The sequence below is a fragment of the Oryctolagus cuniculus genome, chromosome 16 (assembly GCF_051225735.1).
Source record: "Oryctolagus cuniculus isolate XC-2025 breed Fujian yellow rabbit chromosome 16, ASM5122573v1, whole genome shotgun sequence".
In the NCBI taxonomy this organism is placed as follows: domain Eukaryota; kingdom Metazoa; phylum Chordata; class Mammalia; order Lagomorpha; family Leporidae; genus Oryctolagus; species Oryctolagus cuniculus.
This window is the reverse complement of record NC_142882.1, coordinates 61,339,962-61,365,857: the sequence shown is the minus strand read 5'-3', so window position 1 is coordinate 61,365,857 and position 25,896 is coordinate 61,339,962. Positions and strand designations below refer to the sequence as shown.

Sequence of the window (25,896 nt, the reverse complement as noted above, 5' to 3'; positions counted from 1 at the left end):
AGAGGTCCACACCCTAATGCCCAGAACCCTGTGAACATAATAGTCATGTGGCAAGAAAGAATTAGTTCACAGATGGAGTTAAGGTTTCTAATCAGCTGACCTTGAGATATGGAGCTTAGCTTAGACAATCTGAGCAGAATGAATGTATTCACATGGGTCCTGACAAGTGACAGAGGAAGGCAAGAACATGAGTGGCCCAGTGCTGTGGTGTGAAACCCTCAACCTGCCATTGCTGCACTGAGAGATGGAGGAGGGGAGAGCAGCCAAGGAATGTGGGCAGACCCTGGAAGCGGAAAAAGGTGGCAATTCTTCCCTAAAACCTCCAGAAGGAAGACGGTCTGCCAGCATCTTGTGTTAGCCATGAAGACCCACTTCAGACTTCTGACCTCCAAGGTGTGTTCTAGTCTACTATGTCGCTCCCCCTCTTCGTGGAGGAACGACACTAAGCCCTGCCTAGGCTTCATATCCGAGTCACGGCACCATTATGTCGCTCCCCCTCTTCGTGGAGGAACGACACAGGACCCTGCGCTGTTCTTTCGTCTGCTCGGCCCTTCCCGGGTTTGCTGCTGGTTCTTCCCGGGTTGGCTACTATCCCTTCCACCTCCGTGGAAGGGCGGTTCCCCCTGGCCACATTCCCCACTTCCGCGGGGAGCGGCACACCGCCGGCCGGCTCTCTCGGGGGCTGCACAGGCGTTCCCCTTAGATGTTCCCCTTAGATGTTCCTGGTGCATGCCGTCTCTCTCCTCCTTTATAGTCCTCCTCTGCCAATCCCAACTCGGCTGCCCACACGCCGAGTACGCTGCTCTCCTCCAATCAGGAGCAAGTCCTACAGTTTATTGGCTGAACTGGAGGCAGCTGTGTAGAAGCTGTTTTCTTCTCTCCCAGCGCCATATTGTGGGAGAGCAGATGCATAGAATAAGTCTTAATTCCAGTAACTTAGTCTAGTCCGAGTTGCTCCCAGTTGCTCCCCACACTACTACACTTATGGTGATTTGTTGCAGCAGCCACTGGAAACTTACACACTTGGTAACAGCCAAAAGGACTACTGTAAAGTAACTAGTTTCTGCTGGGTAACATGTCAGATGCTTTATGTACTTGCGATATTCCTCTCATCCTCATTACATCTCTGCACACCGTACATCATTACCTTGAGTTCTCAGCCATGAGCTTGGCTCCAACACCAACGCCTTCCTCACTGTGACCTGATGCTTACACTTAGAGCTACACCACAGCTCTTTGAGAACTTGAAGAAACAAATCCATACTCTTTTCCCACAGATAGACATGAATGCATCCTCTCAAACTGAGAGCTTCATAGACCTGTCCCGAGGATGATCAGTGACCTGCTAGAAGTTTTTGAAGTTCAGATGTAAAACACTTATCTCGAAGTTAATTATAAACTACAAATACCATATGGTTCTCTTATTTCATCTTCCCAACTACAAGTTACTGAGCTCAGGATCATCTGAACTTTGGATCTGTGTCCTCCAAAACACCTTCCAGGATGCTAAAAGCCCTTCAAATGTTAATACAAACTTGCTATAGAATAAACATTTTTGCCTCTCTCACCATACAAGTCCTGGCCTCAAAAGTCTCCTCTCTTTATATCACACAGCAGAGTTGCAGACTTGGCTAGAGATGGGTTTCACACGCCCAGGTTAACCTTCTTCTGACTTTCAGGGCACCTAAGTTTTTGCAAACATTGACTGTATTACTCTGAAGAGTGTTTGAATCTTGGTCTTTTCATGTAGTGACTTAAAATCATGCACAATCTACTTACTTAATTGCAGTCTGTTCACCTATAAAATGGAACTAAGAATAACTGTCTTGTAGGATGGTTATAAAGACAAAAATAGCATTGAAAAGGAACCAAGAATATAATAGATGCTCAGAGAATAGTCATTACCAGTATTATTATTATTATAATTGCTATGCAAATTCAGCAAATTGAAACCCACTACTGGCTGAGGTAAGGCTGGATAAGACTACAGGAGACATAAAAAGAGTAGGTTTGTTGAAAAGACTACGTGAATTGAATGAGTTTTTAAAAGATATATAGAATTTAGCTTGGGAGCTAAAATGGAATAAACTTTGAGGTCAAATAACAAATGTTAATAGAGTCACAAATACAGGAGGGGAAAAAAAGGGAAGCTTGTACAAGAAAAGCAGGAGACCAATCTGACCATAGCAGGAAGTTGCTACAGGAGATGTGAGGCACCCAAGTTGTCTAAATAAATTGCACTGAGATTTATGGCCAGCCTGAGAAGTTCAAATGTATTCCAAAGAACCAACATTTCTAAACGCGTTTCCTACGAAACATCAATCCTCCCGTTGGCTCTGCCAAAGTAAGTAGAAATTTTAAAAGCTCTGCAGCTCAAATTAGTTTGGGAGGCGTTCTATACTCCATCACGGTCCCGAAAGTTTACCAAGTGCTTTGGCAAATAAAGGACTCTGAGAATTCTGCTCGAGGAAACACACTTAAGTTTACTTGACCTGGTATTTCCCTAATCTATTTAATCACAGAACTTTGCTTTAAAAATATCACTTATTACCATCCCTCAGCTCTAGTGTTCTATAAAACAAACTTTGGGAAACGCTGTGAAAACCCAGTGCAGGAAACTGATGTAGGTCCCAAGGAGAGCCAAGCTTGGGTTCTGACAGTGGCATGCAACAAGGGCTGAGAGCGAAAGACAGAGGTTACTTACAGGCAATAGGATGAGAGTATGGCTGCTGTGGGAATGGGAAGGAAATTGTTTATTAGAAAAACAACATGAAGAAACAACCAACCAGACTTGATGACTGATTAGCAACATGGGAGAGAAATGCCAAAAGTATGAGAAATCACATTAAGACTCAAAACCTGTGCAGCTGGGGTAATGGAAGTGCCAGAATTCAGTCAACAAATAGGGGTTGTAAACAGCCATTAACCCCTCCATCCAACTCCCAGCTCAGATAATTTGGTGAGTCAAAGGTAGCAACTGTTAGCAACTGGAGAATGGGCTCTCCCCAAATCCACCATATTAGCATCTTGTCAAGAAGTGATATGTTAGGGACTTCACAGGTCAGGCAAATCTGAAACCATAATAACAAAGTAACCACAGAAGGGGTTCCATGGAGGTGGAGCTGCGAGGTTTCAAGACAAAAAGGCAAGAAGCCAAGTAGAAAAGGCGTGTGGCTGAAGAGAGATAGGCAAGGGCACTGTGGAAGACTGGAACGATGCTTCAGAGCACACAGCGCTAACCAAGGGGGGATTGTGATGAGACAGAGAGCTAGCTTTCACATAGGCTGATTTCACATCAAAGGGAAACACTAGCATAGCTAATGAGTCATTTCCCTATCCTTGCAGCAAAGGTTAGAACTAAAGTATTATGACCTGAGAGACTGAGGAGGTTAAGGTGACCTCATAAATATAGATAAAGTTCTCAAGGAGGGCAAATACAATTTCTTTCAAATAGAAGCCTCTAGTCACATACAAAAGGAAGAAGTTTGGGGCCAGCACAATGGTGTAGAGCATTAAGCCACCTCCCACAGCATCTCATATGGCCACTGGTTCATGTCTCAGCTGCTCCACTTCCCTTTTCCCACTGCCTGGGAAAGCAGTGGAGGATGACCTAACACCTTGGGCCCCTGCCACCCATGTGGGAGATTCAGAGGAAGCTCCTGGCTTCACCCTGGCCTGGCCTAGCCCTAGCCGTTGTACCCATCTGGGGAGTAAACCAGCAGACAGAAGATATCTCTCTCTCCTTCTCTCTCTGTATCTCTGCCTCTCAAATAAATTAAAAAGAAAAGGGAAGAAGTTGGCAATCCTCATGTATGTTTGGAGGCAAACCTCCAAAATGGATAAAATATAATCAACAGAGAACACAGAATAGTGTGTAGAAGTTTTGGCTCTGGGGTTTCACAGACCCTACCAAGGTATTGGCTAACTGCACACTATTTAATTTCTCTGACCCTCTGATCTCTTTTTTGTAAAATGGAGATAATAGTTTCTACTTCACAGAAGTATCATGAGAATTAGATGGCAGAATACTTGGATAGCATTTATCACAATGCCTGACACGGACTAACATTCAATAAATCACTGCTAGTAATAGGAGCAATTGTAGTGGCAGCAGAAGTAGCGATCTTTGTTCTTATTTTGCTCATAGGAAATGTGACCTCCAGAGAGGAATAAATCTGCCTCTGCTGTGCATACAGTGATGCGTAATTTATTATATGGAGTATTCCACAGTACAGTTCTCAGTTTCATAGTTTAGGGTCTGAATTGTTCATTTGTCATTTAGATGTATCATCACTAAGGAGTTTTGGTCAAAGGACCTTTAGCCAAAATTGGGTACTTGTATCTTTCTTGAGATTCAAGATGGCAGCCTTGTCTAAGAAGTATCAGATGTCTAATAAAGAATTTAAATATCTCTTCATTTACACAATATATTCTTTCAAAATTAGGCTAGAAAGTAACTTTTACTTGTATGACTTCATAATAGTGTACCCGTAATAAAAATAACGCTCCCAAGTAAAAATCCAGGGAGAATCAAAGACTGAAAACAGAATCAGGAGGTTTAAAAAAAGATGCACGTTCTCACGGCAGCTCTTCCAGCTGGTACCGCTGAGAGCTTCAGGTTGCTCACCTGAGAAGTGAGAGGGCTGACACCCTGGGGAAACTTCATTCACTGGCACCTGTGCGGTCCCACGATGCTAACATGGTGATGAGCTCTGGAGATGCAGCAACTTCGCTTTCTCTCATTCTTGGTGGAAATTACAGTCAGTCCTTTCAAGCATTTAACTTTGTACTTTAATGTTCTAAAGTAAGAAAATGTACATAGTTCTTCACTTGCCCCTGGAAAAACCTCAACCCCGAGGTGCCAGAAAGAGAAAAAAAAAATCTAGAAAAATGAATAGACATGAAAAATCCAGCCAATCTGAATGGTCCGTGAGCTCACAGTACAGCAACTGCCCCTTCTCTGCTCCTGACAGAAGGGTGATGGTGGTGCCTGGCAGAAGCAAACCTGAGCCCTTGAGTCTCCATTTCTCCCAGGGGTCGGGGGGGGGGGAGGGGGGGGAGACGCTGTTAACTCTTACTGCCCTTGTCCGATCTCCAACTCCTCAGGTTGCAAAGCCCTCCAGACCATCTCTTCCCCTTAACTGCCCCTGGTTGTCCAACTGCACAAAATGGCAAGGAAACCAAGGGAAGTGATCCTGGCAGGAAGTCAGCCTCTACCACTCACCTAGAGCAGCCTTTTTAACCTCTAGGCATCAGCATGCTCAATGGAGAAGTGGAATTCATGACATTAGCTGGCCACGAAATGGCTGTTGAGAATCAAATGCAACAACCCCTGTGTGTTGGGACATGTAGCAGAAGCTAAATAAATATTAGTTGTGGCTACTACTGTTACTATTGTTACTGTTACTGTCATCTCATGATGGTGGTGATGATGATGGTGATGGCAATAATATGACGATGATAACTGTTAACTAATCAAATACTAGCTTACCGAGTCATTTTCAAGCACTACTTACTAAGTATTAAGACCCTGTAGGAACTGACAGTAGGTGGCAGAGAAAAGATGATCCCTAATAAATTCAGTCTGCTCCTTCAACTACGCACCAATGTGCAGCCAGAAAATTTAAAGTGACAGCATCCCTTAGCATAGAACAGCATATAAAACAGAAAAAAAAAATTGATTTCCTCAGATTCCTCTGACACCACTTCACAGGTGGGATCTCCCAGCCACGCGTGTGGCACAGCCAGGTTTTCCTGCCACTGCTGCACACTGCCAAACCTTGGGAACGGTGTCAGACCCAACTCCAGACACTCTAGCAGAAACTCCGGTGGCCACTTAGCTTAGCACCTCCTTGGCAGAGCTAAAATCAACACCACACATTCTTATTCTACAAGCATTTGAGCTCTGGTTTCAGATTTCTTTGCTTTCCTGAGTTCAGGACAGACTCTTGGGGTTAAGGGACCTGGAGTTGCTTACAGTCTGAGAGGCCAAAAGCCTTGCTCAAACACAGAATTACTAATTTGCGGAACCTCTGTCAGAGGAGATTTCTCATTAAGTAGGCCCCAAGGTCGCTGTTTCATTATGTTTTTTTTTTTTCAGGGGAATAAATGAAAATGCTGTTCTACTCCCTGCTTAATTGGAGATACCTGCAGGCACCCAGGGGGGCATTAATGCAAGGTGCCAAAACTAGCTGGGCAAATTCTGCCCGCTGCGGTAGGTGCTCCCAGCAGGCACCGGACAGGGCAAGGAGGCCCTCAGAGAGCAGGCTCGGCAGCACCACGCACAGCTGGAAACTAACCCGCGGGGTGCACAGTCACCTGGCAACCGTGGGCCTGCTCGCACCCTGCGTGGCTGATATTTGATATTTCCTGTTACTTAGGGACAAATAGTAGAGGTTATTTCACTGACAAGTACATCTTTGCTCAGTAGACCCTCTCCGCCTCTGTGTTACATAGCCGTGAACTTTGGTTTTAGGTTGGGGTTCTGATGGTACATTCTGAGGATGTAGCCACAGGGATGGCTCAATGAGTCTGTGAGACTAGGGCTGGGCATTCACACCTGGCTGTGTTTAGCCTCTGGTTTTGCAGATTAAATTCCCTCTTATAATCAGTCTCTCCTCTCTCTCTCTCTCTCTCTCTCTCCTCTTCTCTCGTGTGTATGCATGTGTGTGTGTGTGTGTGTTTCTGGCTTCTCTCTCCCTCCTTCTTTCCCTCTCTCCACATAGCCCACACATCCCACCTACCCATCTCTTATCAATGAAAACTTTGACAAGAAGTATTATTTCCAGGCCTGAAAACAGACACTCTGCCAGCCACAACTTTATCTGATTCAGGTCTCTGTTGGATGCTTAGATCAAGATTCCCCCTACGCTTTGCCAGCACACAATGAAAATGGCATTTCACAGCAACCAACTGCTACACACAACCAAGTGGCCTTCTTGGCACCCAGCTCAGCCCCGGCAAAGGGAGGCTTGCTTGAGGCTACAGCCTCATACCTTGGCAAGAAACAGTGCTTGCATGAAAGCTTTATGAAGTTTGTTTAGCTCACTTCAAATATTTTATTTTAAATAAATCATCCAAACCAAATTGAATTTTTTTCTGTTGGAAATGGAGAAAGAGAAAGCCCCATGCTATTAAAAGACAGCAATGCTTTTCATACTTTCTTCAGGTCTGATTTTTAAGAGGATTTATTTTCCTCCAATTTTGATGGACTGGTTAATACTACTAGCATCATGGATGTTTATTTCTGCATTCCCTTAGGCTATTTTCCTTGTTTGCATGCCTGGGATTCCCAACCAAAATTGCCAACTGGCCAAGTTTGCCCCCCAGAGCACATGTGATAATGTCTGGAGACGTTTTCGTTGTCACAACTTTGAGGAGGATGCTACTGGTTTTCCCTGGATGGAGGCCACGGATGCAGCTTAACAGCCTACAATGTACAAGCCAGCCCTTGCCCTCCCAACACAGAACAGCTGACCAACTGTGAATGACACTGAACTTAAAACTTTGCAGTAACCTTATGGAGCATGTGCAAGAGAGAGAGAGAGAGAGAGAGTGAGAGTGAGAGAGAGAGACAGGGAGGGAGGAGAGAGATAGAGAGTATGTGTTTCAATAAGTTATAAGTCAGCCATTTTTGTTTGTAGAAAACTTTAGCCTTAGTTTGTAGTTTCAACCTTGGTTCCTCTACTCTAGAAACTCATATATCAGAAGAATTTTTCTAATTGGCAAAGGAGGAAAAACCAAGCCCAGAGGTCTGCTCTGGGTTCTGGATATAATGACAAAGGAATTTCAAAGTAGGAGGTCCTTAGGTCACAGCTAAAGGACATCAGAATAAGCCTACCTGCATGTGTTATGAGAATCTGGGCATTGTCTAAAGCACTGGAAGTCATCCCATCTCCTAACTCAGCCTGAACAAATGAGCCTTGCCAAATAGAATGTTTTACAGCAGTGATGGAAGAAGTGCTGGAGAGTGAGAGAGTAAACAGATGGAAAGAACACCAGACGAAATTGAGACACAGCCATCTGATGATATAATTGAGATTTGGATGGAGAACCACATGCCTGGGTTCTTCCAGCTCTGACCTGCTCCACGCAGGTGCAGAGTCCACGGCCTCTGGGTGCCCCTCCAGCTGGGTGGCTGATCTCCTGCCAACTGCCTCTCTCTGGAACACAAGGCATGGCTCATACACATGCTCACAACAATACAATACTTACTGCTGTCTGTTCAAAGCTGTATATTCATCCTTCTGTCCTTCTTTTCCTTGTTTTATTTTCATTTTTTCCCTGTTAAGTCACCCGTCTTCTAGATACAGAAAGTCAGCTCAAACTGGATAAACTAATAATGAAGCAGTTTTTCTCTCACTATCTCAATCAGTGCCTTCATTCCAGTGACACAAAGTCAGAGAAGTCAAGACTTGGGCTGTTTCTGCACCAGGCCAGCTGCATGTTTTATGAAGCTGATAAGCAGGGATCCTGCTTGACACCCTGATGGGCAGAGGCCCTGTGTCTGTGCTCATGCAAACTGAAAGGATTAACGGGGAAACAGTGGAAGTCCCCAGGAGAACAGCTTTCGCTTCAGCAGGAGACACTTCACAGAGAAATGCAGCCATCTCCACTGACGTGGCCACAGAGGAAAACTTGCTCAGTGCAGATTCCACTCTGCTCATCCAGGAAGCAATGAAGCTGGAGGCAGCCTCTGAATCACCCATAAACACAGTTTCCTCAGGGGGTCTCTGGGAGGGTCATTATATGCAATGCTTTATAAACATGTCTTTGAATCAGCTGGTGTTTTAATCATAGCTAATTCTTCTTCCTGCCTTATTCCTGGATGCCACTAAGTCATACTTCATTGGCCTCCTTTTTTTTTTTAATGAACTCATCAACTTCAGAGGAAACCTCTTTTATTAAATCTGTAATTTTAATTAATTCAACCAACATTTTGTCTACTGTACAGCTGCTTAATAGCTGTCTCTAAAAATATTATAATCTAATACATATAATAGCACAAAGGTATTTCAAAAAGTTCATGGAAATGGATTTAAGTTTATTTGGCTGAAGAAAAATGTGGGAAGTCCCCACGTAGCTTTTTCACTATATGCATTTTTCATGAACTTTTTGAAGGCCCTTTAGATGCATGGATTTCAAAATATTTTTGCGGGGCTGACAGTGTGGCGTAGCAGATAAAGCTGCCGCCTGTGGTGTCGGCATTCTATGTGGGTGCTGGTTCAAGTCCTGGATGTTCCACTTTCATTCCAGCTCTCTGCTATGGCCTGGGAAAGCAGTAGAAGTTGGCCTAAGTCCCTGGACCCCTGCACCAGCATGGGAGACCTGGAGGAAGCTCCTGGCTTCGGATCGGCGCAGCTCAGCCGTTGTGGCCATCTCGGGGAATGAACCAGTGGATGGAAGACATCTCCCCCTCCCTCTCTCCCACCCTCTCTCTGTCTCTTTGTAACTCTGCCTTTCAAGCAAATAAATAAATCTTTAAAAAAATATTTTTCCACCAAATTAATCTCTTAATCCATGTTTCCATGAACACTGTCAAGTGCCCTTTTATATATACTTACATATATAATTTACATTTAAATACATGTGTGTATGTTTGTATTAATGACCCTACATATCTATTGTTCAAAAACGCTAGCCAATGGACTAAATAAAAAGAGAGTCTGAACTATCTCTTAGTAATATAAACTCTGATTTTAGATAAGTGAAAGAAACAAACCTTTCCCATGTGAAAGCTGTTGTCAACTGCCATCAAACCGCCCTCTCTAAGTCTGACCGGCTCAGAGAATAAGAAACATTCTAAGAGACTTCATGGTTTTGTCAATCCTGCTTATCATATATTGGAACTAACTTGACAGTGACATTACTAATACCCCCTCTTTCAATGAAGCACTTCAGAAGATTACCTCAAAGCCATAGGGATTTGAGGAGGACTGACACGGCAGTTTGCAAATAGATTCAGGCCTATGTCTACACGTGGGGTCGATATGAAACCCAAACCCGGTTCTATGTTATGTCAGTGTGATTTCCATCATGGGCCCAGATGGCTTTCAGAATAATTGTCCATGTTCAGAAAGAACCTTCAAGAACTTAGTGAAAAATAACAATACAGCAAAGCCATTGTCAGTCAAATGACCCCTTGTTCTCTCTCTGCCAACAGCAATGCTGTATGTGCCATGTTAGGTGAACCATTGCAGAAGGTGGGGTAGGAGTGAGGAAGAAGTGCAGCTATTTGATTTTGTGATAAGAGTAAGGGAACTCCCCTCTAGATCACGTATAATGTTTGGTTTTACTCGATATCATTAACTCAGCAGCTATGACTGCAAAGCTATTAGTCTAAAATGCCCATGAAGTTATCCGGCCCTTTTCAAAGCCTAATCAGATCATTTACTTCTTAATTCCTCATAGGGACAAATTCTGGTAGAGATGCCTGCATTTGTCTCAATAGTGTTGAGATAGCCCTAACCTTTGCCTACAGAATTAACACATGCTAAAAATTTACACCACTATTTAACTTACTTTACCATAAAATGCACAACAAATATTAATAACACACTTTCAAAGAAATAAACTTACTTTCAGTGCAAATAGGACAGCATCCTTTTCTGTTGAGAATTTTACCCTAATCGGGAAAAAAAATAAATAAAAAGGAAGTGTTAAGAAACAGGGTCTGCTGAGGACAATTCTCTTTTAAATCTAATACCAGATAAACCAATGAAGTTAGTCCAAGCTGTATTTGAACTCAATGACCAGATGGCAATGAAGATGGTGAAAATGAAGTTTCAAGTATCAGGTTCTAAGGCCAGGCAAAGTCGCTCAGGAGGCTTTCCTGTTTTTATCCTCCAAGAAATATAATACCTAAAGGATTCATTGGTGTGATTTTTCTCACATGGAGGGAAGATGAAGACAATCTGGACTCAACCTTGTCACTGATATCCAAATTGAGCCCTCCAGAGACCAAGTGCACACACATAAAAATGGGAATTGTCTGTCAACCTATTGATCCAGACAAGGTCTTCTTTCTGTCTTTGCATGTCAGAGGTGCTGAAACAATAAACTGAAATCCAAGCTCAGGAGTCATCTGCTCCTATGGATAAGGACAATATCTGTGCTACAGGTCAAATTCGGTTAGATTTCTTCTCTTGGAAAGTGGCATGCTATCCATGGGAAGTCACTGTTACACAGGCAAAGCCAATGAAGCTGAGACTTCTGAAATGCTGAGTAATTTTCCATTACCTTTCTGGAAATAATTTCTTATTTCTTTCTGCAATTTCCCACATTTCATGGGTTTTCAATTTTTTTTAATGCATGACATTTAAAGGAGGAAGTATGTTCTCAGAAACTTTTTCAAACAATGGAATTGTCTTATCTCTGAGTCAGTGGTTAATCACAGGGAAGTATATGTAAGAAGATTCACACTTAGAGAATGCTAGCTACATGGTACACATCCTACTAGATAATTTACGTATGGTGCCAGACATCAGATTAGTTATAAAGATTTGATTACAAAAAACTATGGCTTAATGAATATCAGAGATTATTATAATCGTTGCCATTATGATGCATAAGAACTTTATGAGCTGAGTATTTCCCTTGCTATAGATAACAAAAGTGATGTCATGCAACACTGGGTGGTAGAGTGAGAAATCAGACTCAATTTTGTGTGACCCCAAGAGCCATGTCTTTCTCATTGCTGATTTTTATCCTCCCTTACTCACATTACTGAATGTCTGCTGTACAGACTTTATCTCTTTAAACTGCACAACAATTCTCCAAGTGCAGGTGTCCTTGTTCCCTGTTTACAGGGGACGAAGGAAACAGAAGCCCCAAAGAGGCTGCCCAAAGCTCACACACCGGCCATTCACTCGTTTACTACTGCTTAGCTGTGTCAAGTGCAGGGTTAGGTACTCAACAAAATGATACTGACTTTAGAACACTGGTTAGGGGCAGGAAGGTGGCATAGCAGTTAAGTCATCACTCGGGATGCCCGCATTCCATATTCAAGTGCCTGGTTTGAATCTTCGCTCCTCTGCTTCCAATCCAGCTTCTTGCTAACGCAGGTGACGGCTGAAGTAGCTGAGTCCCTGACACCGATGGGGAGACCCAGACTGAGTTCTGGGCTCCTGGCTTTGGCCTAACCCAGTCCAGCTGGGAAGGCATCCGGGAAGCAAGTAGCCTATGAACATTCTCTTTCATCTGTCTCTCTCTCCCACCCTCTGCCTAACTTTCAAATAAAATGAAAATAAATAACATTTTTAAAAAGTGAAAAACATTGGTTAATTATGGAAGAACTAGAAAAAGCACTGATTCATTTTCACATTAGCTAGGTCTAAAATGGTGCATTAAAGGCTGTGATGGCTTTGAATGAGATTTAAAACCCAGCCCGATTCAGTCATTCTATGGTTTGGGGGCATCATGAGCTGTTTTCATTGTCTAGAGCTAAGTTATTTATTTCTATTGGCCCAGAGATCTCCTTTCACTTCTCACAAATGAACACAGTTGAGGACAAATCCAAATGAGGTCAGCTCAGACCCAGAGAATGAAAGCCCCAGGCATATGGGGCAAGATGCTCTATTCCAGTGTAGCAGAGCTATTAAACCAAGACCCTAAGCAAATGTGGCTATGATTTCTGACAGCAGATCCCTGCATCTCAGTAGAAACTTTATTCCCCAGAAAATGAAAATGGTACTGGTAGGATCTCTAAATTAGACAGAGAAGAAATCAAGTCTGGAGACAGAGCACCTGGGTTATGGGTGATTAGCTATGGAACTCGGGACATGTTAGAGTCTTATCTGCAAGAGATCTATTGGGGTGGGTGTTTGGCACAGGGTTTAAGACATAGCTTGGGACGTCTGCACCACTTACTAAAGTGCCTGTGTTCGAGTCCCAGCTCTGCTTCCAATTCTAGCTTCCTACCAATCTGTACCCTAGAGGCAGCAGGTGATGGCTCAAGTAATTTTGTCTTTGCCACCCACAATAAGAGACCTGGATTGAGTTCCAGGCTCCTGGAACTTCCAGCTTTAACAGGCATTTGGGAAGTGAACCAGCCTATGGAAAAGTTCATATTCTCTCTCTCTCTCTCGCTCTCGCTCTCTCTCAAATAAGATGAAAATAAATTGTTTTTTTTTTTTTTAAAGGAAGGGCCTACACTAAACTCAACAGGATGGAAGCCACTAGTAAAAAATACTTAGCAACAATGACAAGATCTAGCTTTCAATAAAAACAAGCTAGAAAGGGCCCCATTACAACTACCTCTGGCCTTCACAGTAACTAATGTATAACCACTACCTTGGCTCCTTGGAGATAACGTGGTAAAGACACAGAAATACCCACTGATAGTGAGCCCCTGTGGGTTGGTCTCTTTTTTTTCATCAGTCCCTCCATTTGTTTGGAGTCTCTCTTACTTACCTAAAACTTCACTTCTTCTACTTTAATAAAAAAAAAAAAAAGGAATCTAATAACAGCACCCACCTCAAAGGAGGTGGTTTCAGCGTTAAATTAGATTAGTCCTGTTGCTACAGAGAAAGTCTCAGTACATACAAGGGAACAAGTTGGTGGAAATGGAATTAAATGATAAATTGATTTGAGTGCAAAAATTTTGAAATCCAGGCATAGTTTTATTTTCATAATGGGCATTTTGCATGAACCCTTTGAAGACCCCTCCTATTAGTGATGGTGAGATGACAGTGTCACAAGGCCCTGTCCCAGTCCCCACTGGAGTGCTCATAGCCTTCCTCACGTATGACACTGGGGGGCAGTTGCCAGGGAAGGCTGACATAGAATTCAGTCGTAAAATTCTTCTTCAACAGAACACACATACTTCTGGAAAAAGAGATTAGTAGCAGCCAGCAACAACGGAGTAGGGAATACAGGCTGCTTCTATTTTTTCTTTTAATTTCCCCAGGCAATGTAGGGGAGGGGAAGTAGATTTTTAAATAAGATTTCCACAGTACAGCTAAGTTACCTTCCAAAGACCTCGAGCTGGCCCCTGCGAAGGGAAAGTGTGAACCAGAGGAAAGATGCTTAGAAACAGAAAGGTATCCCCTGAGGCAGGAGCTGACAAGCCCTGACAAGATGCACAGGGGCTGGGGTGCTCCTGGCCCCAATACGGTCCACAAGGAAGGCACGCTAACGAGACTGCTGGTGACACCAACAGCGCTGACCTCCTGCGGCAAGAGGACAATGAAAACCATCAACCCCGCGACAAGTGGCAGAACTCAAGAGAAGCTGACAACCCCACGATGGCCTGCCCAGGCTAGTTACGTGAGCCACCAGGCTGGCACAGCCTCCTGTTTTTGTCTTGTAGAATAAGGAAGCCCATTATTACTAACATGTGTGGCAAGAGTTCATTAGCAGTGAGGGTTCCCCGAGGACTGGCATAAATGATGTGATCCTATTTTTCCCAATGAATATTTATAAGCAGACCATGTTCAACTCTACTTATTGTATTATTGTATCTCCTTTTTTATTTTTTTTTCTTTTATGGGAGGTTTTCAGTTTTATGTCTGAGGCTTTTTAAAGCAAGACTAATTAGGGATTTTCCCCCGTTTTTCTTCCCCCACCTTCATTCGGTTGTGCAATAGCAACAGCTGTTGTTTTTTTGAGCCTCATTTGGCACTCAAGAAAAAACAGCAACTTTTTTGTTTATAATCGTAACAGATGTGAATAAAATTAAAAGCTGTCTATAACAGAGAAGGCAGAACACATTCTGAATCTATGGATCTATTTTTTCGTTCCCTGGAAGGTATTGAATAGGTTTGACATTTTCCCAAAACGCATAAAGCCCTGAAAGGTTTTGAGTTGCTTCGGTGAATGCAGTGGGGCTTGTGCTTTAGAAGATAATGGCTGCTTTATGCACCACGCTGGAACGATGGGTTTTTGAAAAAGAGAGATCTTTCTGTCAGATGCTATTTCCACGTGAGGCTACAATGGAGGCCAGGGTTAGAGAGACAGAAACTTCAGCAGAGGGGTCAGGGTTGCTGTCAGGCAGGAGAAAGCCCCTGGGGAATTTATTAATAAGCAATCACATTTTACTTTAGCTATTAGAAAAAAAAAGGTCTGGTTTGAGATGGAAGAAGAAAGAAGGTTGAAGGCTAAAGATGCGAAGGATGTTAAGCAGGAAACCCAAGACAAGAAAACAGAGCAAACCTAACAGACGTTGGCATTTAAAAAAAAAAAAAGAACTAGGAGAGTCGGCACAAAAGCAAGGTGAGAGGTGCTTTCATGCAAGGCTACACACCCTGGGCGGGAGGTGCAAAAATGAAGGTGCAAGCTTTGCAAGGGACATCTGGCTACTGCGGGGAGGAGGATTCTGTACTCAGGTGTTTGATGATGCCGCACACAGATGGTCCCCAAGAGGCTCAGGTAAACAGCAAGTGCACCTGTACTGAACACGTACCTGGGGACAGCTGCTGATGGGAACACACTGCTTCCGGCGACATTCCGTCTTGCCTTTCACGCAAGCACAGATAGTGCAGTTGACAGAGGACCACATCTCTCCATCCTGCAGGAGAGAGCACAGAACCCTGCAATCAGCTGGAAGCTAACGGTGACTAGGCCAACAGGCTGAGATTCCTCACCCTAAGTGAGGGGTGCCATCCTTGGAGTAAGTGGCTCTGTGGAGTCTATCTACATATCACCAATTTAAGATTAGGGAGGATTTCTGTGTGTGGGTGTGTGTGTATGCACCAGCATCTGTGTGTTTTCTCTCTAGGATATAAAGAGAATTTGTGTGTGTCTAACCAAGTCATATTTGCATCCTGCTCCTAATGCATTGTTTACTTAGTTTTTCCCTGGGAAAAACAAAGCATGAATTTTCATACATGATACAGTAACAAAAAGCAAATTTTCCTGTTTTATAGGACTAAAATGTTTAAGCTATCTCAGGCACCAGCAATTAACTGAGATGTCCAGAGAGGCTCTGTCCATTTCCCAGACACACCGAGGACATGCAAAGAACAGTGGCTAACCCAAATGACTTCCCGTGCTGGCAGACACCTCATCAGCAAAGCATCTGCAAATGCAGAGCCCATGCCGAAGACTCCAAGAGCCATGCCTGGTACTCTCCTCCCAGAAAGCAAGATAGCACTTTGGGACACATTTCCTATCCTAGACGCTGGCTCAGACAGAAAGAGTTTTTTAAGGAATTTCTTTGGCTTATTGAGTTTACCATCTGCCATTACGAAATGCCCAGCCACAGGAAGCCCTATACCTCAAGAGAACAAGCAGAAATACTCATCCCCATTGATGGGGAAAAGATCACAGAATGGGTTCTGATAAAGAAACAATAACTCTTTCCTGGGCTTCTGACTCAAGCAGTGGAGCTTGTTAAAAAAAAAAAGAAGAAGAAGTCCGGATCTTTGATGGTGATGGTGATTCTTCTTCCTCGCTTTCTGAAGCTATTTTGAGGATGACTGGGCTTCTAGGTCCTCTTGGGTGAGAAAACCTGACTTGAATCTGCCTTAAAGGGTACCCGAGTGTTCCAAGTTCTCTTAAGTACACATTTGTAGAACACAATTTCCCTGTAAATCATTGCAGGCCTCTGTCCCTTATAGGAACATTTTACAAGATGATTCAAAAGGGCTGTGCATACACCACCATCATGAGACAGAAGCTGACTTTCTATAAAGACAGTGAATGAGTGCTTCTGGAAGCCTGGAATCAATGCAACATACAGTGCCCCCATCAGTGGGCAGGACACATCGTGTCTTTCTACAAGTTCCATAGCAACTGGGACCTTTCCCACCAACTAAGTCTCTGGCTTACAGCAGCACATCCTGGGATCTGAGGATCCCAATTCTCATGGGCATCGTGAGGTGCCATCTTGCAGTAGCAAGTAAGTCCTTCACCCTTGAGGAAACAGACTTGATGGGGGGCACTGTAGACAAAACCAATGCTTGCATCCTAAAGCTTAAGTGGTCACTGCACAGCTTCTCACTTGGAGTCAACAGAAAATCATGAAAGGCACAACTGAGGTGGTATCAGATGGGCAATAGAATGCCCTCCGAGTCCAGCCAGGGCCAGGCTCTCTCACCTTTATTCTACTGCTGTGCTAGTCACGGACACCATGAACATCTATCTCATCAGACCATCTTCCAACTAAGATGATTTCTCTTTGAAGTGGTGCCTTTGTGAAAAGCTTCTAAATTACCAAACTGTATATCCTTCATGATCTTGACAAGAGTCAGAACACTGAGCATAAACTGCTGAATGAGACGCTCCTGAAATTCAGGTGCCCACACCATGCCATCCCTGGGGCCCCTTCAGCTGAACCCCAATCCCTGGCTGGCCATGTTTGGAAAAGGAAGTCATGATTTACAGGTTTGAAATATCTCAGCAAAAAATAAAGCCAAACAGTTGCTTCTCTGCCCCATTTGCACTTGAATCTAAATATATATATTATATATACATAATTATACATGTTATATATAACACTACAACAGATAATTATACATACATAAATTATGGAATGGTCCAATCTTCACTGTGTCAGAATGGAGTATAGTGCAGTAGTTCCCATGAACGGGTTCATGACATACCCGGAAAATTTTGTTGCCAAACTTGCACACTTTGATGTCTTCTGGTGGCACTCGAAGCAGGCACTCTTCACAACAGGGTTCCTGGCCTCTGTCACAGCTGCCGGGGTGGGAGCACTTTTTTTTACATACCACAGTGGAGTCCTGGGGGCCAAAGACAAGGTAGAAATTAAAAATGACTTCCCCGCTACCAAACATCATACCTCGCCTTCCTTTTACAACACGTACCTACCCACTTTAAACCTGTGGTATAGATACCATATTTTAATCTGGTGCAGTTAATCATTCATTCACTTCAAAATGTGATTTGCTGATTAAGTATCTGGACTAGAAGAAGGGGGAATCTCTGGAGAACATTGAATGTGCTTCCTACCTTCCAAGGGTGTACAACTTCACGTTCAAGACTTTGATGTGCCAGCTCCAGCCAGCATGATGCAAACAGGCCCAGCTCACTATTGGACAATCTGTTTCCTTCTTCCTGACCTTTGACTCATTCATGCACTGCTTTACTGTGTTTTCCTGGGTCTCCTCCATAGTTTTATGCCACTTTTGGAGTTTAATATAAAAGCAAGTATCTTTGATCAAAAAGTGCAACTGAGAGCTAGTGTAACAACTCCAGATGTAATTGCCCAAGCCTGTTCTGTGTTCATGAAGAGCTGACTGAACAATTCCAAAACGGGACTAGGGTTCCAGAGCTCTACTGTACACAGTGTGACCTTGATCAGGCCATTTAACCTCCAAGGTTGCCAAGCCTATTGCTGTGACTTAGGAGTATGGCATGATTTCTAAAGAAGCAGTGTCCCACCTATTACTTCTCAGGGCTACTGTGCACTTTAAACATATAGCATCTGGTGCATAGGAATTACTGTAAATCAATTCACATATTGGAAAAAATTCATCAAACTATATGACATTCCTAGTTTGAAAAACAAGGGCATTCACTAAACTCGTTGGCTCTCAAATAATGGATAGCTCACTGTAGTTCTCTCTAGTTACATATGTATATATGAGGCTACCTCAAAATGATCATGTAAAGGGGCCAGCATTGTGGTGTAGTGAGTAAAGTCACACCTACAAACCTGGCATCCCATATGGGCACCACTTCGAGTCCCAGCAGCCCCACCTCCAACCAGTCTGCTGCTTATGGCCTGGGAAAAGTAGCAGAGGATGGGGGCCGGCACCATGGCTCACTTGGTTAACCCTCTGCCTTGCGGCGCCAGCATTCCATATGGGAGCCGGGTTCCAGTCCTGGTTGCTCCTCTTCCAGTCCAGCTCTCTGTTGCGGCCTGGGAGGACAGTGGGGAATGCCCCAAGTGCTTGGGCCCTGCACCTGCATGGGAGACCAGGAGGAAGCACCTGGCTCCTGGCTTTGGATCAGCGCGGTGTGCTGGCCATAGTGGCCATTTGGGTAGTGAACCAACGGAAGGAAGACCTTTCTCTCTCTTTCTCACTGTCTATAACTATACCTCTCAAATGAAAAAAAAAGTAGCAGAGGATGGCCCAAGTGTTTGGGCCCCTGCCATCAATGTGGGAGATCTGGATGAAGCTCCTGGCTTCAGCCTGACTCAGCCCTGGCCTCTGTAGCCATCTGGGAAGTGAACCAGCAGATGAAAGGCCTTTATCTCTCCCTGTCTCTGTCGCTCCTTCTCTCTCAGTAACTCTGACTTTCCAATAAATATTTTTAAAATATTCATGTAACATCAAATTAAAAGATACATTTATTTTAGTGTGAAAGCATTCAGAATCCATGCATAGTTTTTTATCTCATAATGCACATTCTCCATGAACTTTTTTGAAAACTCCTTGTATATATGATTTCAAATGTTTTTGCACCAAAACAAACTTACCATTTAATTCTGTTTTTCCACAAAACACAGGTGCATGTGAGTGTCTGTGTTAGACTGGTGTCCCAGTCACACCCATTAGTCCATATCCCTAGCAGTGGCTAAAGTCATGGGAATACAGAGGCAAATAAATAGATACTTCTGTCCCCCAGGTTCTCACAGTATAAGAGGAGATAACTCCATAAAAAAATTGCAATAAAATATGGTAAATAGAACTAGAACAGGTACAGAAGTAGCAGAGAGGAAGAATAATTAGCTGTCTTGGTAGGTGGGGAAAGTCTCTGTGGCAGAGGTGACATTTAATAAAGGCTGCTGTGGGTGAAAAGGAGTTTTGTACTGAAATTGAAAGAGGGTGAGGAAACTGCAAGTAGAAGAATCATCAGGGCTGAAGGCACAGAGATCTGAAACCACGCGATGTCCAGAGAACTACGGGAATCACGAGGAACACTGGATGGGGACACTGGTGAGGGACGCTCTAAGCAGACAGAAAATAATACTGATTCCCCCAAAATGATTGCACCTTGATTGTCCAGGGATCCAGTCCACAAAGACGACTGTATTCATAGTCTGATAAGACAGTCTCTTGGAGGAAAAGTACAATTATACTTCTTGTTGGCCTAACCTTCTTTCCCAGAATTCTTGAGACCCAAAGTGCTACAAGGGAAGCTAATTCCCATGCATGGGCTGTCTGGCTTGCAGGCAATCAAGAGAACTGGGAACGTGTTTCATCCGAGGCTCAGAAGCCCTGGGAAGAAACTGTAACTTGTGAAATTCCTAGTAGGGAGGAGAAGGCCTGCGGATGGAGGCCAAGCCAAACACGAGGAGTTGCTGTATTTCAGCACAGGATAATGCAAACCACTGGAGAAGGAAGGAGCCTCCGGAAAGGATCCTCTGAGTGAGGAATTATTCCGTGATCAGTGCTGGGGAAGAGGCCGACGAGCCCCGGCCCAGCCACCCCCCTGCAGTGCTGCATGCCTCCAATAATCAAGAACTTCTGGACTCTAATCCCAGCTACTGACTCACAGCTGACACTGAGCAAAAGCCCTCTCTTTCCCTCTCTAGCCCTTGAGCTATTAAAAATAAAACAGCCACCATCACACCAACACATATTTTTCTGAACTCATGTCACACAGCTGTTTGGGTTATCTCAATAATGAATGATACCAAAGTCTTCCGTGATAAATGCTTTTCTTCCTGGCTTCCAACATAAATCTCTGCGTAAGTACATTCTGTGAATGTGTGATGTGTATTCCTGTAAAATTCTGGGGCTGTGAAATCCCTCTCTTAACAGTAAACACAGTAATCCGTTTGCCTTTTGGGAGAAATGAGCAGTGTCTCAAGAAAGAAATGGCGCAAGGAACAAGCGCAAGGAACAACACAGAAATGTGCTCTTCCAAAACCTTCAGGTTTACCTTCATGATGAACTCTAAATCCATGCCTTTCTTTCCTCGTGAATGTGATTAACACCATTTTTAGAATTTTAGAATTGATCTTGGATAATGTGAGCCAGAGAATACCACCACATGCATTTGTCTGAAATCCTGAGGACAACCCCTCAGAGCTTGGTCCTTACCACGGGGCGCTCACCTGTCGGTCCCCCGAAGATGACAGTGAGTTATGAGTTATAAATCCTTGTACCCTTGACTGTGATTTAATTTCTGAGGGGCATCCTCCCCATCGGCACCACACCATTGCCTGTGGCTTTACCATTAACACCAAAATGCACATTCTTATCATTGTTGGGCCATAGCCCCTCAGAGCCACCTTACCCTGCAGGTGCACGCTGTGCAGTTATCATAGAGAAATGAGGAGCCATTGTCATAAACGTCACTGCGAAAGAGGCAGCTCCCAGAAGGGAGGTCGAACACTTTCCTCTGACCTATAGGAAGCAAGAGCACAGAGTAAGCAAGACAGAAGCCAGGGAGCTCCCACGTTATCATCAGCAGTTGCGTCATAAGATGCTAAATATTTCCCACAAGACCATGTAGTTCTGGTGCACAAAAATAAAATCTTGGGTCACATGTGCCTCAGAGATCCCCAGGAGTCATTAATTTTGTTAGAGAGCCACTGCTAAAAAAGTTTGATTCGGAAACGAGCCTTTTTAAGTTCAACAAATCTTCATTACATGTCCACGATGGTGAAGCAAGACGACTCAGACATAAGCCAACCTCGTGGAGTGCACTGTCTACTGACACCCACAAAACTTCTTTCCAATACAACAGAATGGTAAGTTCCTGAAAAGAAGCAATCCAGGAATTGTGGAAATTGAAGATTTCTTGGAGGACAGGATGCCTGAGCTGCATCTCAAAGAAAAAGTAAAATTATCCCACAAAGCAGAGTAGCCAAGATACCCCAAGAAGAACTAAACTGAGCACAAAGTACTACTGAAAAAGTATCTGCATGGTCACCACAAAATTCATATGTTCAAACATGATCACAAGGTGACTGCATTAGGAGGTGGGGCCTTTGGGAGGTTATTAGGTCACGAGGGCAGAGCCCTCATGCATCAGATTAGTGCCTTCTTAAGAGAGGTCTCAGAGAAGGCTCCTTCTGTAAGCAGACCCTCATCAGATACCAAATCTGCTACTATTTTGATCTTGGTCTTCCCAGCTTCCAGAACTCAGAAGTAAATTTCTTGTCTTACAGCATCCTGAACAGACCAAGGCAACATCTCAGTTAAGAAGCTGTATAAATGCATAAAGAGGGAAGCGAAAGCAAAGGGTGCACAGAGCCAGAATTGAACTCCACATGCCATCTGTCCCATGTTTCACAAGCACAGCATCTTTGTAGACTTAGCTTGGTTTTTCCTGATATGAGCACTGGATTAGTGATCAAAACAACCCAGCAAGCGATCCCAAATAAGGAGTACAATCCACTTTCCTCTTGTCTTTCAGTATTTGAGTTTCTACTCCCTAAGGCACATCAAAACACCACTGAAATGTGACTTTAATTAGGGACTAAGAAGCCAAGTGACCATGAGGTCATTGATCGAATTTACATCCATACATCCTTTATTGTAAAAAGATTAACAGCAATTTCTGTTTATCAGTAGGCCCAAAGAGATGCTGAAAACAACTATAAATACACATCAAATGCTGTCTGAGAATTACAATTGTTGGAATAACCATTAACAGAGAGTCAAGAAAATATGCTATTACTCTATGAAAGTCAACCCAGGGCCAGGATACAGTATAGACCCAAACTAAAGCTTCAGGATGACAGTGAGCTATACTTTGCACCCTGCAATGGACTCCTCATGACCTTGAGCATGAGTTCTCCAGAGCTCATTGGTTTAACTCATAAAACAGCATCAACAATACCACTGCACCCTATCACCACCTCTAAAATATACAACCAAAAACTCATGGTTAGACAAAATTTAGCATAATGACTGTTAATATCCCAACAAACACAGGTATTTTATATGGAAATCCAATATCCTGAGTCTCTTGGACTTTCTAAGTAATGATAGACTATGTTAGAAGATTATGTGCAAAATACAAAATTCATCCTTTCCCTAAATATTCCTCTAAAGTTATGCTGAGGCATTAGAAAGCTGTGGGCAGCCTGAGTCATATGGATTTAGCCTACCCCATTAAAATCACTTCTGTCAAATAAAACTGTAGTTTTAGGATATTATAGGATAAGAAACTCACTAAGCAGGAATGTTTTTGTATTTACTATAGAAATGATGGTGGAGTCACTTTTTTAAAAAAAGATTTATTTATTTGAAAGGCAGAGTTACAGAGAGGCATAAGCAGAGAGAAAGAGAAAGAGAGAGAGAAAGGTCTTCCATCTGCTGGTTCACTCCCCAGAAGGCCACAACAGTGGGAGCTGTGCCAATTTGAAGCCAGGAGCCAGGAGCTTCTTCCGGGTCTCTCACATAGGTGCAGGGGCCCAAGGACTTGGGCCATCTCCTACTGCTTTTCCAGGCCATAGCAGAGAGCTGGATGGGAAGTGAAGCAGTCGGGAATCAAATGGCACCCATATGGGATGCTGGCACTGTAAGCAGCAGCTTTACTCACTGTACCATAGCACTGGCCCCAAAGTCACTTTTCAATATTTTAAACATTACTTCTATTTTTATGAATTCACCAGAAATTAATTTATGCTCCTTAATAATTCAAAAATAGCTCTGCTTCAGTTGAGTAATTGTGTTTTAATTGTGAAATCTTGGTTTGCCTTCTTCCTATCTTTTATTCATATGTGCTATACGTATTTTGTAAATGGCCTTGAGTCCTTTTTGGCAAAATATAAGTAAACATGTTGTTCCAGAGTTCTACAAAGTTTCCTTCCTTCTCTGCCAATCAAAACACATCTTCTTCATGGCTAAAGTCCATGTTGCCTCCTGCATTGCCCTAGCCTGTTGCTTTGCACCACCATTATAGTATTCAATACAGTTGTACATATAGATGGACAGTTCTATGCATCTACTTGTTTACTAATTAATTGAAGGAACAGGTTCTCCATTGTGTTTTTCTTCTAGATCTAATGTGAACAGTGGCTTGGACTCCAACGAAGCCCATATGGGATTATAGCTACTATCTCTCACTTTTTTATAGCTTTATATCTCTCACTGAAAAATTAGCTATAATTACGGATATAAAGCTCAAAGCGGGGTTGGTGTGGAGCACATAGACACACTACATACGATGCCAGAATCCCATATGGGCTCCGTGGGAGTCCAAGCCGCTCCACTTGCAATTCAGCTCTCTGCTAATACATCTGGGAAAGCAGGGGAGGACGTCCCAAGTCCATGGGCTCCTGTACCCACTGGGGAGATCTGGAAGAAGCTCCTGGCTTTGGCCTGGTACAGCCTTGGCCATTGCAGCCATTTGGGGAGTGAACCAGTGGATAGAAGATCTGTGTCTCCATTTCTCTGTAACTCTGCCTTTCAAATAAATAAAATACATCTTAAAATCAAAAAGCTCATAGCATAGTGCCTGGAACTCACTAGCCATCTCCAATAAATATCTGATGATTTATCATTGCTAGTAGTGACATAATTCAAATGAGATTCTGGCTATCTCACTCTGAGAGATGTGTCTGGTGCTGCTCTGTGCATGCTGACCTCTGATGAGACTCTTCAATGAACATGAAAAAGCAAATAGAACATGAGAAAAAGAAGATGTCAATGCAAAAGTCCAGGATGTGACATGTGAGCAGACCCTGGGCAGGGGAATATTTAAGAACTAATCAGGGCCGGCGCCGCGGCTCACTAGGCTAATCCTCCGCCTAGCGGCGCCGGCACACCGGGTTCTAGTCCCAGTCGGGGCGCCGGATTCTGTCCCGGTTGGCCCTCTTCCAGGCCAGCTCTCTGCTGTGGCCCGGGAGTGCAGTGGAGGATGGCCCAAGTGCTTGGGCCCTGCACCCCATGGGAGACCAGGAAAAGCACCTGGCTCCTGCCTTCGGATCAGCGCAGCGCGCCAACCACAGCGCACTGGCCGCGGCAGCCATTGGAGGGTGAACCAACAGCAAAGGAAGACCTTTCTCTCTGTCTCTCTCTCGCACTGTACACTCTGCCTGTCCAAAAAAAAAAAAAAAAAAAAAGAACTAAATCAGTGCCCAATCAGCCGTAACTCTAATTAGTCTAAGATTTCATCATCTAGAAAGCATCCTAGTATTTGTTTCTTTTTCTGCCTGTCTTTTGTCATGTGGGTATGTTTCTTTTTACTTCCAAAGGACAGAAAATCTCACCTTAATCCTAAAGTCACTGTGGTCCCATGTAAGATAAAACATTCAAGGGAGTGGTTCAGAACCTCTGGGGGCAGCCTGATTCAAGCCATTTCCACATCATTCCACTGCGGTTGAGCTTAACCCAAGAAGGTCTCATTTGAGGGAATTATGATTTTAAAGTTTTCCAAAACTCACTGTTCCTTTTGAAGTGTGTCTTATAACCACAAATGAACAGAAAACCTGCACCCAATGCCACAGCAGTTGCTCATGTGGGAAACTTCTGGGCTGACTCAGCAGGTCCACAGAAGTGGCTTCAAAGCATTAATCAAGCCTGCTTATCTCTAGGGCTGGGGCCAGACCCAAACGCCAGTTCTTCTGCAGTGGCTCTGCCGCTTAGACAGAACCCTGCTTCCCCCATGTCCCCCACAGCCTGACGCCCGGCATGCTGAAGCCTAACTGTACTCCAGGAGCACAAACACACAACGACAGCGCAAAAGGCACACAGAGAAGTGGAACTGTCTTTCATCAGGTGTGTGTAGACACTCCAATTGTGTCACGGGTATGTAAAAAGTATGTGTGCATGCATGTGTGTGTACACTACCAGGAAGGCCACCATTTTTAGTCAACATGAGCAATATATGCACTCAAAGAGGAGGAAACTGTTCAACAACATATCTCTATTTGCCAATTTGATTGTTTAAAAACAGAGAGACTTAAGGGTACAACTAGGGGAATCTGGCAAAGAGGAAAATAAACCAGCAGCATTCTGAGGATTTGGAGAGATCCATCATAAAAGAAAGGAGGGAAGATTCAAGGGCAGGGCAAGGCAGTGACTGACA

At 43.7% G+C, this 25,896-nt stretch overlaps 1 protein-coding gene across 5 annotated transcripts in view; it reads right to left on the bottom strand.

The window, feature by feature from the left end:
- Positions 1–25,896, bottom strand: part of BMPER (BMP binding endothelial regulator) — a 279,909-nt gene that overhangs the window by 102,193 nt on the left and 151,820 nt on the right. For 4 of the 5 annotated variants that reach the window (XR_016222615.1, XM_002713750.6, XM_051853278.3 and 1 more), the window contains 4 exons: positions 21,151–21,260; positions 17,541–17,681; positions 15,401–15,505; positions 10,579–10,624 (listed from right to left, as the gene is read on the bottom strand). Coding sequence is in view for 4 of the 5 variants with exons in the window: in XM_002713750.6 (XP_002713796.2) it covers positions 10,579–10,624; positions 15,401–15,505; positions 17,541–17,681; positions 21,151–21,260 (402 nt within the window). In the remaining variant the exon portion in view is untranslated. The remainder of the gene's footprint in view (positions 1–10,578; positions 10,625–15,400; positions 15,506–17,540; positions 17,682–21,150; positions 21,261–25,896) is intronic. The other variant, XM_089315504.1, reaches the window with a different exon arrangement.